Source organism: Arctopsyche grandis, chromosome 6 (genome assembly GCF_051622035.1).
Source record: "Arctopsyche grandis isolate Sample6627 chromosome 6, ASM5162203v2, whole genome shotgun sequence".
Classification (NCBI taxonomy): Eukaryota; Metazoa; Arthropoda; class Insecta; order Trichoptera; family Hydropsychidae; genus Arctopsyche; species Arctopsyche grandis.
Window position 1 is genome coordinate 32,654,342 of NC_135360.1, and position 15,183 is coordinate 32,669,524.

The 15,183-nt window shown below is 35.6% G+C and overlaps 3 protein-coding genes across 4 annotated transcripts; 2 read left to right on the plus strand and 1 right to left on the minus strand.

The window, feature by feature from the left end:
* Positions 1–470: 470 nt before the first annotated feature.
* Positions 471–2,742, plus strand: LOC143913231 (pyridoxine/pyridoxamine 5'-phosphate oxidase-like). Its single transcript, XM_077432901.1, has 6 exons — positions 471–842; positions 945–1,270; positions 1,343–1,499; positions 1,558–1,657; positions 1,719–1,978; positions 2,054–2,742. Exons 2-6 carry the CDS (start codon positions 1,171–1,173, stop codon positions 2,217–2,219), a joined length of 783 nt encoding a protein of 260 aa, XP_077289027.1. The 5' UTR covers positions 471–842; positions 945–1,170; the 3' UTR covers positions 2,220–2,742.
* Positions 2,259–3,984, minus strand: LOC143913229 (histidine protein methyltransferase 1 homolog). The gene is made up of 4 exons (XM_077432897.1): positions 3,775–3,984; positions 3,447–3,704; positions 3,215–3,378; positions 2,259–3,134 (listed from the first exon to the last, which is right to left on the minus strand). Exons 1-4 carry the CDS (start codon positions 3,857–3,859, stop codon positions 2,730–2,732), a joined length of 912 nt encoding a protein of 303 aa, XP_077289023.1. The 5' UTR covers positions 3,860–3,984; the 3' UTR covers positions 2,259–2,729.
* A 1,628-nt stretch (positions 3,985–5,612) lies between these two features.
* On the plus strand, positions 5,613–14,638 carry REG (proteasome regulator gamma). 2 transcript variants are annotated; one of them, XM_077432899.1, is made up of 5 exons: positions 5,613–6,122; positions 9,179–9,316; positions 9,392–9,616; positions 9,696–9,911; positions 12,070–14,638. In XM_077432899.1, the coding sequence occupies exons 1-5, from the start codon at positions 6,102–6,104 to the stop codon at positions 12,211–12,213; spliced, it is 744 nt and encodes a 247-aa protein (XP_077289025.1). In that variant the 5' UTR covers positions 5,613–6,101; the 3' UTR covers positions 12,214–14,638. The 2 variants fall into 2 exon arrangements, with proteins under 2 accessions (XP_077289025.1, XP_077289024.1); XM_077432898.1 differs by having other exon boundaries at positions 5,614–6,167; positions 12,070–12,703.
* Positions 14,639–15,183: the final 545 nt, after the last annotated feature.

The following is a 15,183-nucleotide window of genomic DNA, read 5'->3' on the forward strand; positions in this document are numbered from 1 at the left end:
ATTGCTCACCATAGATGTCTCTGTGGTTGTTTATCGAATAAAAAAAAAATTCGTATTGTTACATAAAAGTTATTAATCGTTATTTATCGTATTAATACGATGTTTGTAATATCTGACCATAGATTTCAGATATTGTTTAGATTTACATGTATCTATGTAATAATTATGACCAGGAAGGCGCATTTGGGGCTTACCTGTTAAGTCTTACTGGTATATTTGTATATATGTATGTAAAAATATGTATGTAAAAAATAAAATATGAAATTACAAATAAACATAAGAAAAAACAGAGAAATTAAATTATAAGATTATTCAAAAAATGATTTAACTATTGCTCACCTTGCTTGCTCATGCGTATTATCAAAAATATCAAGTATCTAATCGAATAAAGGTTTTATTTGTGTCGGAGGTGCCGCTGGCGCCGGAGGCGTCGGGGGCGCAAAGGGCGAAGGCCCTGGGGTGCCGGAGGCATCGGCGGCGATGGGAGTGAAGGCCCCGGGGTGCCAGAGGCATCGGGGACACTAGGGGCGTCGGCGGCGCTGGGGGCGAAGGCCCCGGGGCGTTGGAGGTGCCAGGGGCGCCAAGGGCGAAGGCCCCGGGGTGCCGGAAGCATCGGGGGCGTTGGGGGCGAAGGCGTCGGGGCATCGGCGATGCACAAAACGTATTCGTAATTCGTAATCACTTCGTAATTTGTAATTTGTGCATCAATTTTTTTCCAAAACCAGTCGATTCAATATGTTTAACTTTATTTTTATTCGAGTTTCAATTCGTTTTCGAAACCACCCATTGAAATCAACGGGCCCAACACTAGTACAAGATATAAGCAGTGGCATATATTGAGAGTGAGCTACATATGCACCCTAACAAACTATAGACCTCACAGAGTAATTAATTTATTAATTATGTATTATTTAAAACTAATGAATGTGGTGTTTCTCTTACAGTAAGACCTACTATAAAGTAGCCCTTGCAGATTGAAAGTTATCAAAACCATTCAACCGAAGGAGTAACCAAAAATTGTGAATCTTATTTTTGAAAATTTTATTTTCAACGTGAAAATTAAATTTAAATTTTATAAATAAATACTAAAACTTTATAATGCGCGCTTGAAAGTATTGGTTGAGGCCAAACACGTCCCAGTGACGTTTGTGGTCTTTCGAGTGACGTTAAATGTCAAAATTATCTTCGTTATTAATCGGTATAAAAGTTCAAAGTCGTCTTCAACAATTGCATAGTTGTCAATTTTTGAAAATGAGCGTCGACATCAGTAGTGAGTACTGTTGCATATAAAGAATACAAACATTATATCTCTTATTCATATTGATTTTAACCATTCGAATAGGTTTGCGAATTCGTTACAAAGATAGGAGTGAAACTTTTTTGGAAGAGCACCTCGTAGCAAAAGAACCATTTGCACAATTCCATTCTTGGTTCGAACAAGCTAAAAGCAATGCAAAAATACTAGAACCAAATGCAATGTGCTTATCTACAGCTACAAAGTAAGTTGTATAACATATGTGCTACATTTGAATTTTTGTACATATGATCATTTTTTAGGGACGGAAAACCTTCCGGTCGTTTTGTTCTCTGCAAGGGATACGGAAAAGACGGCTTCAAATTTTTCACTAATTTGGAAAGCCGCAAAGCTGGCGAACTTGTAAGTTTGTTTATTGATTACATTTGCATTTCCTCGTTACTAACTCTGTTGTTTGTTTTAGAAAGAGAACCCCAACGCCGCGCTGACTTTCTACTGGGAAGCGATGAATAGAAGTATTCGAATCGAAGGCGTTGTCGGAACGTTATCTAACGAAGAATCCGAAACGTACTTTCACGCTCGTCCGGTTCCTAGCCAGATAGGAGCATCGGCCAGTCATCAAAGCCAGCCGATACAATCGAGAGACGTTCTTTGCGATAGAGAGAAAATCTTAGAGGAAAAATATACAGAAAAAGGAATAACAGTGCCGAAACCAGATTTTTGGTTATTATTTTATTATTATTAATTTGAAATGCTATCTCAATTTTAAATTTATAAATTTGAATATTTTTGTAATAGGGGTGGTTACATATTGAAACCTCACACTGTTGAATTCTGGCAAGGCCAAAGAGATAGACTTCACGATAGAATAAGATTCCGTCTACCGGCAGAAGGCGAAGTTGCTGATGGTGTCCTGCTTCATCAGGGAGAAAACGGCTGGGTTTATGAACGTCTATCACCATAGATTATTGAAGAATGTGTTCAAAATAAATTACATATATATATCGTTCCTAAAAATATTGTTATATTACATATGTTTATTGTTCATAAAGTCTTCCAATAGAATAAACTATGATAAAGTTTTAATATAATTAGAATTATTCACAATTTTTTATACTATTATTGCCAAAGTTAACTCTTTTCATTCGCAAGGCTCAAGTTCATTGTTAGCATTACCTTTTCTGTTCCAAAACAGAGTGCATTTGAACCTCGAAATTCTTCTCATTTCAACAAATTGTAAAACCAGTGTTGGCATTTAGTTGAAATTTATTGTACTTGACCGAAAAAAGACATTTAATTTGAATGTATTCCGAGTTGGTTATTCAATTCCACTTGAAAAGATTCTGAGCGGAAAGAGTAAAATATGTTATTAATTTGTTTCTTAAATAAAAATAAATAATTATGTATATCATTATAAGTATAAATTAAATGATTTGTGCATATGATTTAAATTATTTTATTCAAAAAATATAAACTATTTGAAAGTGAGTTTTAAAATTTCTCTCGGTATTCCTCCTTCGCTTTTCCAACATATTTCACAATTCATTAATCCATCATCGTTAACATATTTTTCAAAATCTCTAATATTACCACCGACTCCAAAATAATATGACTTGGCAGCGACGAGTGCAAATCCTGTTTTTTTCAATTGGTTTTTGATTATACCGTATACTTTTTTATAATTCTTCACATTATATATTGTTTCTGATGTTAAAATATAGTCGTATTGATATTTTTCTGAATCTTCGCACATGAGAGTTTGCAGCGATTCCCAATCGCCAGAAAAAAACCGACACTTGGTTTTAATTGAAGTTCGATCGTCTTCTGATAAATTGAGAAGAACGTTGGGTATAGTCGAACCAATAATAACTTCTTCATTCTGAAAACAATCAATATTGTTACAATGTATTCAATATACAAACCGTAAAGTCATAAAACTTTTTTACAGATCAAACTTACATAGTCTTGAAAGTGTACTTTAGCTCCAAAAAGCATAGCAGCAATTCCTAAAACTCCCGTACCGCAACCTAAATCCAAAACGGTGGCATCTTTCCACATTGCAACATCATTTTCACACATATAATCAGACATGTCAATAGTGCATTCCCATACTTTCAAACCACCTAAAAGTTCAAACGATAATTGAAAAGTTGTTGATTAAATATTGGGTTGCGAAATGTAACTAACATACCTTCATATTTTCCCTCGACTAGATCTGAATGTAAATCGTCGGCTAGGGAAATATTGTTATCTAGATTTTGTATTCTACCGTCTTCTTTTAAATACGTGACTGCGTCCTGTGGTAGAACATGTCCGATTTGTAAATCGCCCCATGAAAATACATTAGCTTTTATTACTAAGTCGTCAATATTGTCTATAATTTTATCGTTGGGGAATATTTCCTGTGCTTTTAAGATGTCATTATGTGGTAATTCCGACGATTCAGTAGCTGAAAAGTACAATAGATAAATATTGAAATGAAATAAATCTATATAAATAAAAATATTCAAAAAATGTACTGGGAATTATTTCTTCGGGACGATCATCTTCTGCTTCGCACGGTGTTTCACTTTCAGGTAAGTTAAATTTGAAGGAAAACATCATACGAAATAATATATATGTATATTATTAAAGATTCTTAATGAAAACAGTTAAGAAATAAACACCGCAATCCAGCACGTGTTTTTGACAGTTGTACAATCGAATTGAATTTTTGGCCGTAGCACAATATTTAGCAAATAGTAATTGTCACAAAGCCAATTTACTATTCAATTTGTTTAATTTATGGTTTTAATAAAATAGCGTGTGCACGTGCTGGTGCACAAGTTTCCAATATTTTACAAGTTGCAAGTCATTTTTATTAAAAAGATATATTAATAAATTCTCCGGAATGATTATAGCAACCAGATTGAAAATTAGCAGCTCAGTATTTTTAGCTATAATAATCTCACTGCGTATTCATATGCAGTTTTTTTTTCTTATATAACTAGACATATAAATATTTTATAATACAAATTATACACGTGTCGTGGAATTGCTCTGTAGATTCAAAAAATTATTTTATACTTCATTGAAAATGGTATGTGACTATTCGGGATTACAGAAAATTTGATTTATGAAAGTCCAGCTTCTGTTTTTAATTAAGTAACGCCGAAATTTATTAAATTTGTAAACTAAAAAAACTGTTGAATTACTGTAAATTTAAAAAAATCGTTGCCACGGTGCAGTATGCTCGGCATAACGAGAAAAGACAGGAAGCAGAATACGTGGGTGATATAGTAAGGAGTTTGAAATGGCAATGGGCGGGCCACGTGGCTAGAAGAATGGACGAAAGGTGGACAAAATCAATGCTAGAATGGTACTTGAGAGAATGTAAAAGGGCAATAGAAAGATCATAGGGAAGATGGGTAAACGGAATTAGGAAAATATGTGGGGTGGGATGGATGAGAGTTGCGCAAAACAGAGACTTCATCTTCAGAGGTCTTCATCCAGCAGTGAATGGTGAGTGGCTGTAGATGATGATGATTATACATTCGAGAAACCGCATCAAAGTTTGGAAAATACTGTACATCCCTTGTTTTTTTTATTTTTTGTGGAGAAATCGTGTTGCATTTGTTCGTTTTCAGGCATGCTGAATTTTCAAAGCGAGAGCGCTTTAAGTAAGGTGATCATTTTTCCAAATTCAAAACCAGGACATTTTTTCCGAAAACATATTTCTAAACACTTGAATTATTTAAAACAAGGATAAAAGAATCTTAATTTATGAAAAAATGAATTAATTTTCTTGAATGATCTTATAAAATTCTACACAAGATTGGTTAAAATTATACTATGTGATAAGCAAATAGTTTCAACATTCAATTTTGTTTTATTACCGGACTATATATTATCCATAAAAGTAAAAAAAATCATCGGCTGGTGCATTTGTTCCTGATAAACGGAAACAACATTTGACTAATTTGTCAATATTTTTGTAGGATACATCATTTTCAGTGATTATTCTGCAAAAAGCGATTTGAAATCTCGATCACGGAACATCCGGCACCCAAAAACTCAATAATACGCGAAATATTGTACTAACAAAAACTCGAATGTCAGATATTCCGAATTCACGATTTTCGTGGCAACGATTGTCACGCACGCGATCGCAATGTGCGAAATAATCCGTTTACCGTATATTTATTCATCAATTAGATAAATCTATTTCATAAAAAAAAAAAGTGTTCTGGTTTTATCTCACAACTTAACAGGACAGCTGTATACGCCTACTTTAAAGCGCTCGCTCAAAAGTCTATCACACTAACAAAAACTCGAGTGCCAAATATTCACAATTTTTGGGCGATCGCAATGTGACTAATAATCCAATTAGCACAGACGGGCCACCACTGACACTCACCTTAAATACATATAAAATATTTGGAACGCAGTCAAAAAATTCAACGACTTAAGTTCGCGCTCTTTGTTAAAGAATTTGCGCAACAGAATAAATTGCGCAAAAGCAAAGAGAGGGGGTGTAGGAAAATGACGAATAATGGTTGGCAATGGGCGCGTCGCCGACGGCCTTTCGACCGTCACTGTCTGGTGCCGTTGCTCGCACGCGGTTAAACTACCGGGTGGAGTGGAGAGTAGAGTGGAGTGGAGTGGAGAAGACTAGACCGTAGGGTGTAGAGGGTTCGTGTGACTATCGCGAGTCTTTGCTATTCGCCGATCGGGCGGCCAACTCGATAAACGTCTCAACGGTCAAACGGTTCGTCGTACGTCAGCTCCACAGCTCCACAGCTCCACTCTTCGACTAGGAGGAACATTCAGCTTTACTAAACAACTAAGGGAAGAAGACATCGACGTGATGGCAGACACCGCCAAGAAGGTCAAGAAGGCTACATCAATACCCGTCGATCGACATCTGATCATAGTAAAGACCCACACGCCCGCCCCCGCCCCCACCCCCACCCGCCCACGCCGCATCCCACACGCCCTCCCCCGTCCACCGCCCGCTCCCGTCTGATTGCTGATTAATTTTTACCCCCACCCCCACCCCTCTTCGCTCATTCATTCTGCCACCACACACGCTTTGCACAACACTTGTGCAATTTGCAATGTGCCCCCCCACACGTTGCTTGTCCAATTACTCATCCATTTACTTATAGCATAGCTATTTACTCATGGAAACCATTACTCGATTCATATCTTTAAATTAACATGTTCACTAATTAAATAGTATACTATGCATGCTTCGAATATACATAGTATCACTTGGGTGTGCTCGGCAACTATCTCAAAACATTATCCGTCCCTTTACTTGATACGGAACTAGTTGATAAGTCCACTACAAGTTGGCCGACAAATCTGTACTACTGGTTAATCTATAAAACATGAAATACTTGAATACTGATTCTGCATTAGAAACTAGAATTGGAATTGATTTAGTGATTAGAATGAAAGAAAAAGCTTGATGAAGCTCATTGGATGATTTCAGCCGTTTAAAGTATATAAAACAATTTTTTTTTATATGTTACAGTTGAAATGTATTTTACTAGTGTTTTTACCAGGCTTCGCTCGGTATTTTTAATATAAACCGCTTACACATGGCCCATCTAATAGTAAACATTTTATTAAATTTGTTTGAATAGTTTTATTTTATTTGAATATTCATTTGTTTTCTTATTGAATTGAACGTCACGGAATCTACAACCCAAACAAACATACAAAATCTCTTTCGAAATTATATGTTAGATGTTTTGACTAGTTGAAATATAATCCAACTACCATTCATATTTTTAGTATTTTGACTAGTTGGAATATATTCCGTCTAAACTACGTAAGTTGATTCATATGGCGAATTACATTCTAACTGAAAATACACTTCAACTATAAGTTGGTGCCAGGTTAGATGGAGAGATTAGGTCACTCGATTAGTAAATAGAGTCACATTTTTGTTTTGAACACTTTTTTAGAGTTATATCATAATGCAGTACTCATTGCTTTTATTCGTAATGCCTAGTAAATATTATCGCATTATTAAATTATAAAGCATTCGTAAAAACACTGGAGCTGTAAAAACTCAACTTTTATATTACAACTGGTGCACATTGTTCAAAGTGTATTTGCGCTAGTACATAGAGATATAATTCACTACTTGAATTGTATTCGAATATGAATGACCTGAAACGCCAGTTGGAATATATCACAACTGAAAATACACTTCAACTGTAACATATATACTACTCGTATGTAACACTAAAAAATATTGGCTTTTTATCTCAAATTCATGTTTTGATCAGTTTTCAATAGACTTGGTCTAGTCCTTAAAGCAATTTCATTTAATAATACACCATTTCAAAGTGAGAGGGCTTGCAAAAAATGATTTTCTTAAGAAATGAATTATAATACTCCAAGCCTATGTGCTAAGTTTAGTAATCAGGGCATGAATGAAAAAATGGCCATAAAAAAAGTTAAGATTATTGTTAAGTTGGTAGGAAACTCTTTACAAGGTTTTTTTTTGGCTGTTGGCAATCTGCACTGTTGGAACTTGTATTGTGACCATTTTGCCCTAATCATCATCCAACATATAGTTATCGATATTTTTGATCCAATTTGATTGTTACACTTTGAATTTTGTTTTGTAGTGTAACTACATATGTAGCTTAAAAATTATTTTCATTTAAAAGTTTTCTACCGTTGAAAATTACCGGCAATTTACTGGTATTCGACCAAATTACCGGTAAATGGAAATGGCGGTAAGTTTAAACCAAGCCAGAGAGGAAAATGATGGACAACATTCAACAACAAGTTGAACGTATTCACCCGAGTGGTTCTATTTAGCTATTACATATCATTTGTCTGATTGTTTCCATCCCACCTATCATTATCATCACTTGCGACCGTTCACCATTTCCATGCTTATCTCGACGTTTTGCTTTCTCTGTATAATCATTTCGCTTGCGTCCTTTTGGATATAACTTTTAGGTACCACCCCGGCTTCCTTTCGTCTTTTGTACAATCTTATAGCCTAGAAATCCTTGAATGTTTACTTAGTTTTAATTTCTATAAACACTTGAAAGTCTCGAGAGCATTTAAACATTGTTGAATCCATTCACATCGAGAATACAGTCAGTTAAAAGTAGGTATTTCATATATGATGTATGCAGATATATATTTACGGTTTCTCAGATATCTTTATATGAAATTATATGGTTATTATCCTGGGCTATATCCTAGTGCATTCCTATTAGGGGCGTTAGGCTTCAACTCATTAAAGTCTTGTCGTGCTGTTCCTGGAAAAGTACTTTTTAAGTTATTAAATGAGTACACAATCCTTGGGTTCTTAATGAATTTAAGTTTTATCCACTTAGTAAGTTCAGGAACCTGAGGAATCGTGATTTATTTTCTCCTCCTGTGGCTCGCACAAATATGTTGGCAACGTCTCCGATATCTAGAGCGATATATCTGCTCAACCGGATTGCTGGTGAAATTGACCTGTTTAATGTAAGCTGCGCTGAGCTGGTTGATTAGTAAATATCGTTGAGCACAGATGTTTTATAAACCTTTATTTGTGTATCTGGCCACAGTGACGCGCTAGAGTGCTCTGTAATGTCACTGTAGCTAATGTGTTAAAAATAAAATATCAACATATGTATTCTTCATGATGTTGTAATGGTTTTCATGAGCCAAAGTTTTCTATTCGGTGAATGTTTTCCATATTGGAAGACACGTAACGAACGCTCATGTACATGAGCGTATTATCTCATATTCTCCGTCGGAAATTCAACGTCATGGACATTTGTAATTCTTATTGTTAGTCGCATCTCATGCATTTCATTTGCTGGGTCGACACGTGACAATACATTATTGTATGCGTGTTGACCCGAGATTAGATCGATTTCGGTTTATTTAAAAAGGCAATATATCTCTACATCTTTCCAGGTACAAGAGTACAAAGATTCACTGAAGACCAAAGCGGAACAGTTGATCACCAAAGTATTTCCGGCGAAAATAGTCGAACTCAACGAAATACTCGAAACGCCAAGTTTTCAAAATAGAAATTTCACCGATGTGCATCAGGTATTGTTTTCTTATATTTGTATGAGTTTGTTGTTTTATTTGATGAATTTTAACATTTGTGCTTTCACTTTGCAGGAATTAAACATACCGGTACCACCAGCGGTGTCAGTTAATAGTAATAATTGTTCAGACGGTGTCCCACCGGCTAAGCGCTCCCGCGTGGACGATGATGCATCTGACGTTCCCGGAACTCGCGTCTACTCCTTGCCGAATGGATCTGTACCTTGCAATAAACCTCTTTGTGATCTTATACACATAGTTAAGCCGCGTATTCGCCAACTCGTCGAGGATTCCAATCTAGTATGTCAGCCTACGGTAACCATCTCCAGTACGAGTGTTACATTGTGTGTATTAATTTGTGTTCCGTTTGTCCCCTTAGTTAAAAATGTGGATTTCGTTCATGATACCTAAGATAGAAGACGGAAACAACTTTGGTGTGTCTATTCAAGAAGATACGCTCGCCGAAGTGCAGAGCGTCGAGTCCGAAGCGGCCGCTTTCTTCGATCAAATATCACGGTATTTCACATCGAGGGCGAAGATCATTTCGAAGGTCGCCAAATATCCGCATATTGAAGATTACCGACGCGCCGTTCAGGTAGTTTGAACTTTCGAGTGTCACTCGAAACATTTGGACGGTTTGTATCTTGAAAATTTACACTTTAAAGCAAATATTCACTTGTCAAATTAAACCAAACTATGTATAGTAGTTTGCCGTCTTCATTTTGGATGTCAGAAGATGGGAATGTCTCGACCCTCGGGCATGACGGAAGCGACGATGAAGATGTATAATATGCCATAAAGCATTAATAATTCAAGATTTTCTGATGATACACTATTCCAAGAGGAATTGGTGGAACTTTTTCATCACCTGGAAGAGGAAAGCAATGGATCTGGACTGAAATTATGGTTATTAACAGAGTTGATGTTCTTCAAGATATGATGAACCTCTTGAATATGAAAAGAGCAAATCAGATGGTGTATTTGGGTTCTGCCATTTATGTCGACGGTAAAAGCACGAAAGAGGTTAAAAGAAGAATCCAGATGACTGGATCGAAAATGCCTCATCCGTCATCAATTTGTAAAGATCTTAGAATCTCGAGAACAGCAAAAATTTGTCTTGTCCAATCTCTAGTCTTCTCAGCAGTGGCGCCTTGTAAGAATTTACAGTGGCAGGGATGAATTGGACTGTAGTAGCTTGTTGATCATACTGTGACCGAATGCAAACAAAAATAGCATGCATGTGTAATATATTGGGAGGGCTGCAGCCCCATGGGCTACATGGACGGCAAAAATAGCTTGCATATTTTATTTTATTATATACATATATACCAAGAAGGCCTAACAGGTAAACCCCAATGCGCCTGCCCAATTACAAACATTGCAGCATTTTTATTACATAAGTCGCTGAATTACGAGACATTGAAAACTCGAAATTAACGAGATATCTATGATTTGTACATACTTTTTATTGTACATTAGCCATACTCAAATAGTGGTGACATAGTAGGTAGGAAGGTTTTTAGCCAATTCAATTGAGGAACCGTTTCAACAACGAAATCAGAAAAATGGGCAAACTCTGATAGGAAACAATCGAACTGGAGCACAAATATCCAAATCTGACCAGCAGCGTTACAGATATATTCACAATAAATTCTTTTCAATCGAGGTCAACTCACGGGATCGAATCCGGCGCCTCTTGGTGCTAGGCAAAAGTCCAACCACCGAGCCATGCTGCTGGCTAATGTACTATAATAGGAGGGTTACAATTCTGAAGCCCATATGGGCGACAAAAATAGCTTGCATGTGTACTATACTGGGAGGGCTGCAGCCCCGCAGTCTCTAGTGCTCTTTTTATGGTGTGGAGACTCAGAAAGAGTGACAGGAAACGAATTGACTTTTTTGAGTTTTGGTGCTAGAGACTACTGAGTACATTGTACAATGGCTTCAGTACTTAAGAGCTGGATAGACTTTTCTGTTAGCTTTTCTGTTATGCAATTATTCTGCCGTATTGTTTGTAAAGAACTAGAATACTTGGAGAAATTAATAGTTCTATGCGGTATGAGTTACATTCAGTGGCGGCTCGTGAAAATTCATAGAAAATAATTGGGCTGTAGTACCGGTGATCAAATGCAGACAAAAATAGAATGCATATGTACTCTCCTGGGAGGTCTACAGCCCTACAGCTCATATAGACGGCAAAAATAGCATGCATTTGTACTATACAGGGAGGTCTGTAGCTCCGCAGCATATACCCAGCAGCATAGCTCGGTCGTTCAGCTTCTGCCTAACACCAAGAGGCGCCGGGTTCTGTAGTTTCTGAGTATATCCGGTCGTTTCCTATCAGAGTTTGCCAATTTCTCTGATTTCATTGTTGAAACGGTTCCCGATTAAAAAATTGTCTAAAAACCTTCCTACCTACTATGTCACCACTATTTGAGTGTGATTAATGTACAATAAAATTTATGTACAATTCATAGATGTCTCGTTAATTTGCGAGTTTTCAGTGTCTCTTAATTGAGCGACTTGGGTAATAAAAAATGCTTTGGGGTTTCCCTGTAAGTCTTTCCCTAAAATAAATAAATATAGACGAGCCGCCACTTGTTACATTATCTTTATATTATGATTTTATTTGGCTAGTGAATATTTACTTGAAAGTGTCCATTTTCAGATTATTAATCGTCTAATTCGTTTCTAGCTTGTTTATACAATTGTATGTATTTGATTTTAATATGATTTTCTTTTTACTCTTTTAGGAGTTGGATGAGAAAGAATATTTGTCGTTGTGGCTCGTCATGTGTGAAATACGTAATAGATACTGCTCGTTGCACGACATTGTCATTAAAAACTTGGAGAAGATTAAGAAACCGCGATCGTCGAACGCCGATTCTTTATACTAATATTAGTCATTCCATTATGTCGTAATAATTGATTTGAATGTTTTTTTGTTTGTTTTTTTTTTTATTTTGTTTACGGGTGAATTGACAATTTTTTTCGTACTGCAATTTTGATTTGTGTGCATATGAATAAGAATCCAACATTTGAAACTGGTTCGTTTGAAAATAAAATTGAAGCAATTGTTGAATTTTATACATACATATATATTGTTACTGTCCCGTTAAAACTTATTTTCCGATTCGAGCATTTTTGTCTTTGAATTTGAATAAACTTTGTGCGTCAATGACGTCGTCACTCGTCCTATTGGGAATGTTCAAAGCAGCGGTTTTTGCATGTGATGCTACAAATGTATTTAAACAATTTTCATGTGATTTTATGTTATCTCATTCAACTTAGGATATATTCAAAATACCTTGTAATATGTTTTATGATAACGAAACGTGACCGCTGTGTTTGACAACTTTTTTCTAAAATAAAAATAATGTCACTTTAAAAATGTTTTATTTTTTCTATATTTTACCATGATGCCATTATTAACCTGGGCGATAAATTTGAATTGCGTGCGATTTAACTGTACATTGAGAAAATTTTTATAAAATATAGAGTGAAAAAAGAATAAGTTATAGGCGTTTAAACAATTGAAATCTGACATGGCGAAAAGTGAAAAAAGTCTAAACAAACGCTGGATAAACGTCAGGCACTTATTCGTAGGAGAATTTTCAAACGCGTCTAATACGATATTTTTTCACCATCGTAATGGCGGAGGATACATTTACTTATATTTATGACCCAAATGAGCAATATGGCAAAGTATGACAACGATCGGATAAGAGGCAAAATTTTTTCAGAATTGTAATCGTAAGTGAAACGTATAAGAGGTATGTAATAAAAATCTGACATGGCGAAAAGTGAGAATAGGCTAAACAAACGGTGGATAAACGGCGACGACTATCTCGCTGGGCAGATTTCAAACGCGTCTTACACGATATTTTTGCACCATCGTAATGGCGGAGGATCCATTTACTTGTATTGATGAGCAAAATGAGCAATATGGCAAAGTATGAAAACGAGCGGATAAGAACCCAAATTTTTTCTGACTAGAAATCGTCAGTGAAAGTAAGAAGAGGTTAGTAATTATATTGATGACTAAATAGAGCAAAATGACAAAAGTTTGAAAACGATCGGATAAGAACCCAAACTTCGTCAGACGACAAAATCGGTTCTGAACTAAGAAGGGGTTAGTTATTAGTAAAAATACTTTGTGTATTAAAAAAAATGTTTGTGCATTAAAATTTTGCATTATTTTCAGTGCATTAAACCATCTCGTATTGTTCATCGAATAAAATATTTTGGCATTATCATTGAGAAATATGAAACGATCATTCGAAAAAATAGATTTTAGCATTAGAATACATAGATACAAAAAGTGGCATCGTTACAGTCAACTGTCAAAAGTGTTGAATGTTGTTTACGTATTACTTATGAATATGAATGATGATGTCAGGTCGTAGAGTCGAAACCTAGGTCGTAGATGTCGAAGATCAAAGAGTAAAAAATAAGGAATCCAGTAGAGAGAAGCGTTCGTTGTTGTTGGTTTGTATTTTGGTATATAGTTCATTTGCATTCCCATTTGAAATCATATTCAGCAGTATGCCTCGGTGGCTGCGTTTATGTTTAGCACCGAGAGGCTACCTGGTTCGATCCCGTGCTAATCTTTAATGCTGCTGGTCAGACTTGGATATTTGTGACTCAAGTCAATCGTTTCTTATTAGAGTTTGCCAATTTATCCGAACTCATTGTTGAAACGGTTCCTCCATCAAATTTGCAAAAAATCATCCTACCCGCTGTCACAAATATCCGAATTTGATTTATGTACAATATGTAAAAAATTATGCACAAGTCTAAATCCATAGATGTCTCTATGGAATAATTCTTTAATTAATTAATTGTTAATTTCGTGTTATTCAGCCTATCGCAATACAGCGATTTATGTAATAAAAATCTTGCAATGTTTGTAATTAATTGTCTGGGGAGGCGTATTGTTAGGCCTTTCTGGTACATTAATATCTATGTAAAATATTCAAATATTACATATAGTAGGTAGGATGGCTTTGCCAATTTGATGAGGAACCATTTCAACAATGAAATCAGAGATTAATTGGCAAACTCTGATGAGAAAAGATTGACTTTGAGTTGCAAATATCCAAGTCTGACCAGCAACACTCCAGAAATTCTCTCCAATCGATGTCAATCTAGGGCTTGAACCTGGGAGCTTCTCAGTGCAGCATTAATGTAACCATTTATCTATACTGCTGGCTTGTTAAGTGTTTTTAATTAATCGAAGAATACGTATCAAATCAAAGTTGCAGTATATTACTTTACCTATTATGTATAACTGAAAAGTGGACATAATAACACAAGTAATACTACATATATTTTTTAATTATTTATTTGTTCATTTTTAATACACGAATTCTTCTAACAGTAATTTAAAACATTTTAAAAAACGACCATATTAAAACATATATTGTGGATTGTTGAAACAACTAATCTCTGCCTTTTGTAACTAGACCTTGTCAAGATGCCTACGCTTTGGTCAAAAATCTGTTCCCGCCATTTGCAAAGTCTAGTTACAAAGAGCAGCGTATAATCGTAAAGGAAAACACTATTTTAATGTGATTAGATGTCAAACGAGAAAATTTGCTAAAGTTTGCGTGACAATTTCTAATAAGAGTCCTCCTCTTCTTTGAGTCTCAGAATTTCAGACTTGTTCATGAAATAGTAAGACGGCTGTCTACCCTTGAGATCCTTCAACACCCTCTTAGCACCAGCTTTTATGAGAATTCTGCTCAATGACTCGACATTGTCCGCACCCATGGCGTAATGAAGAGCAGTACGCTCCAACTGAAAACATTCCAATAGTAATTAGTAGAGAACCTACACTAATATGTTTAAAGATTTCATATTATGTA

Bases quoted from the DNA above. Each gene is read 5' to 3' on its own strand.
- REG (XM_077432898.1), top strand. From the start codon at position 6,102: ATGGCAGACACCGCCAAGAAGGTCAAGAAGGCTACATCAATACCCGTC. The intron at 9,317-9,391 runs GTATTGTTTTCT...TTCACTTTGCAG, and splicing joins ATTTCACCGATGTGCATCAG to GAATTAAACATACCGGTACC. The intron at 9,617-9,695 runs GTATGTCAGCCT...TTGTCCCCTTAG, and splicing joins TCGTCGAGGATTCCAATCTA to TTAAAAATGTGGATTTCGTT.
- LOC143913231 (XM_077432901.1), top strand. From the start codon at position 1,171: ATGTCAAAATTATCTTCGTTATTAATCGGTATAAAAGTTCAAAGTCGT. The intron at 1,271-1,342 runs GTGAGTACTGTT...CCATTCGAATAG, and splicing joins AATGAGCGTCGACATCAGTA to GTTTGCGAATTCGTTACAAA. The intron at 1,979-2,053 runs GTTATTATTTTA...TTTTTGTAATAG, and splicing joins GTGCCGAAACCAGATTTTTG to GGGTGGTTACATATTGAAAC.
- LOC143913229 (XM_077432897.1), bottom strand. From the start codon at position 3,859: ATGATGTTTTCCTTCAAATTTAACTTACCTGAAAGTGAAACACCGTGC. The intron at 3,705-3,774 runs GTACATTTTTTG...TGTACTTTTCAG, and splicing joins TCCCGAAGAAATAATTCCCA to CTACTGAATCGTCGGAATTA. The intron at 3,135-3,214 runs GTAAGTTTGATC...GATTGTTTTCAG, and splicing joins AAGTACACTTTCAAGACTAT to AATGAAGAAGTTATTATTGG.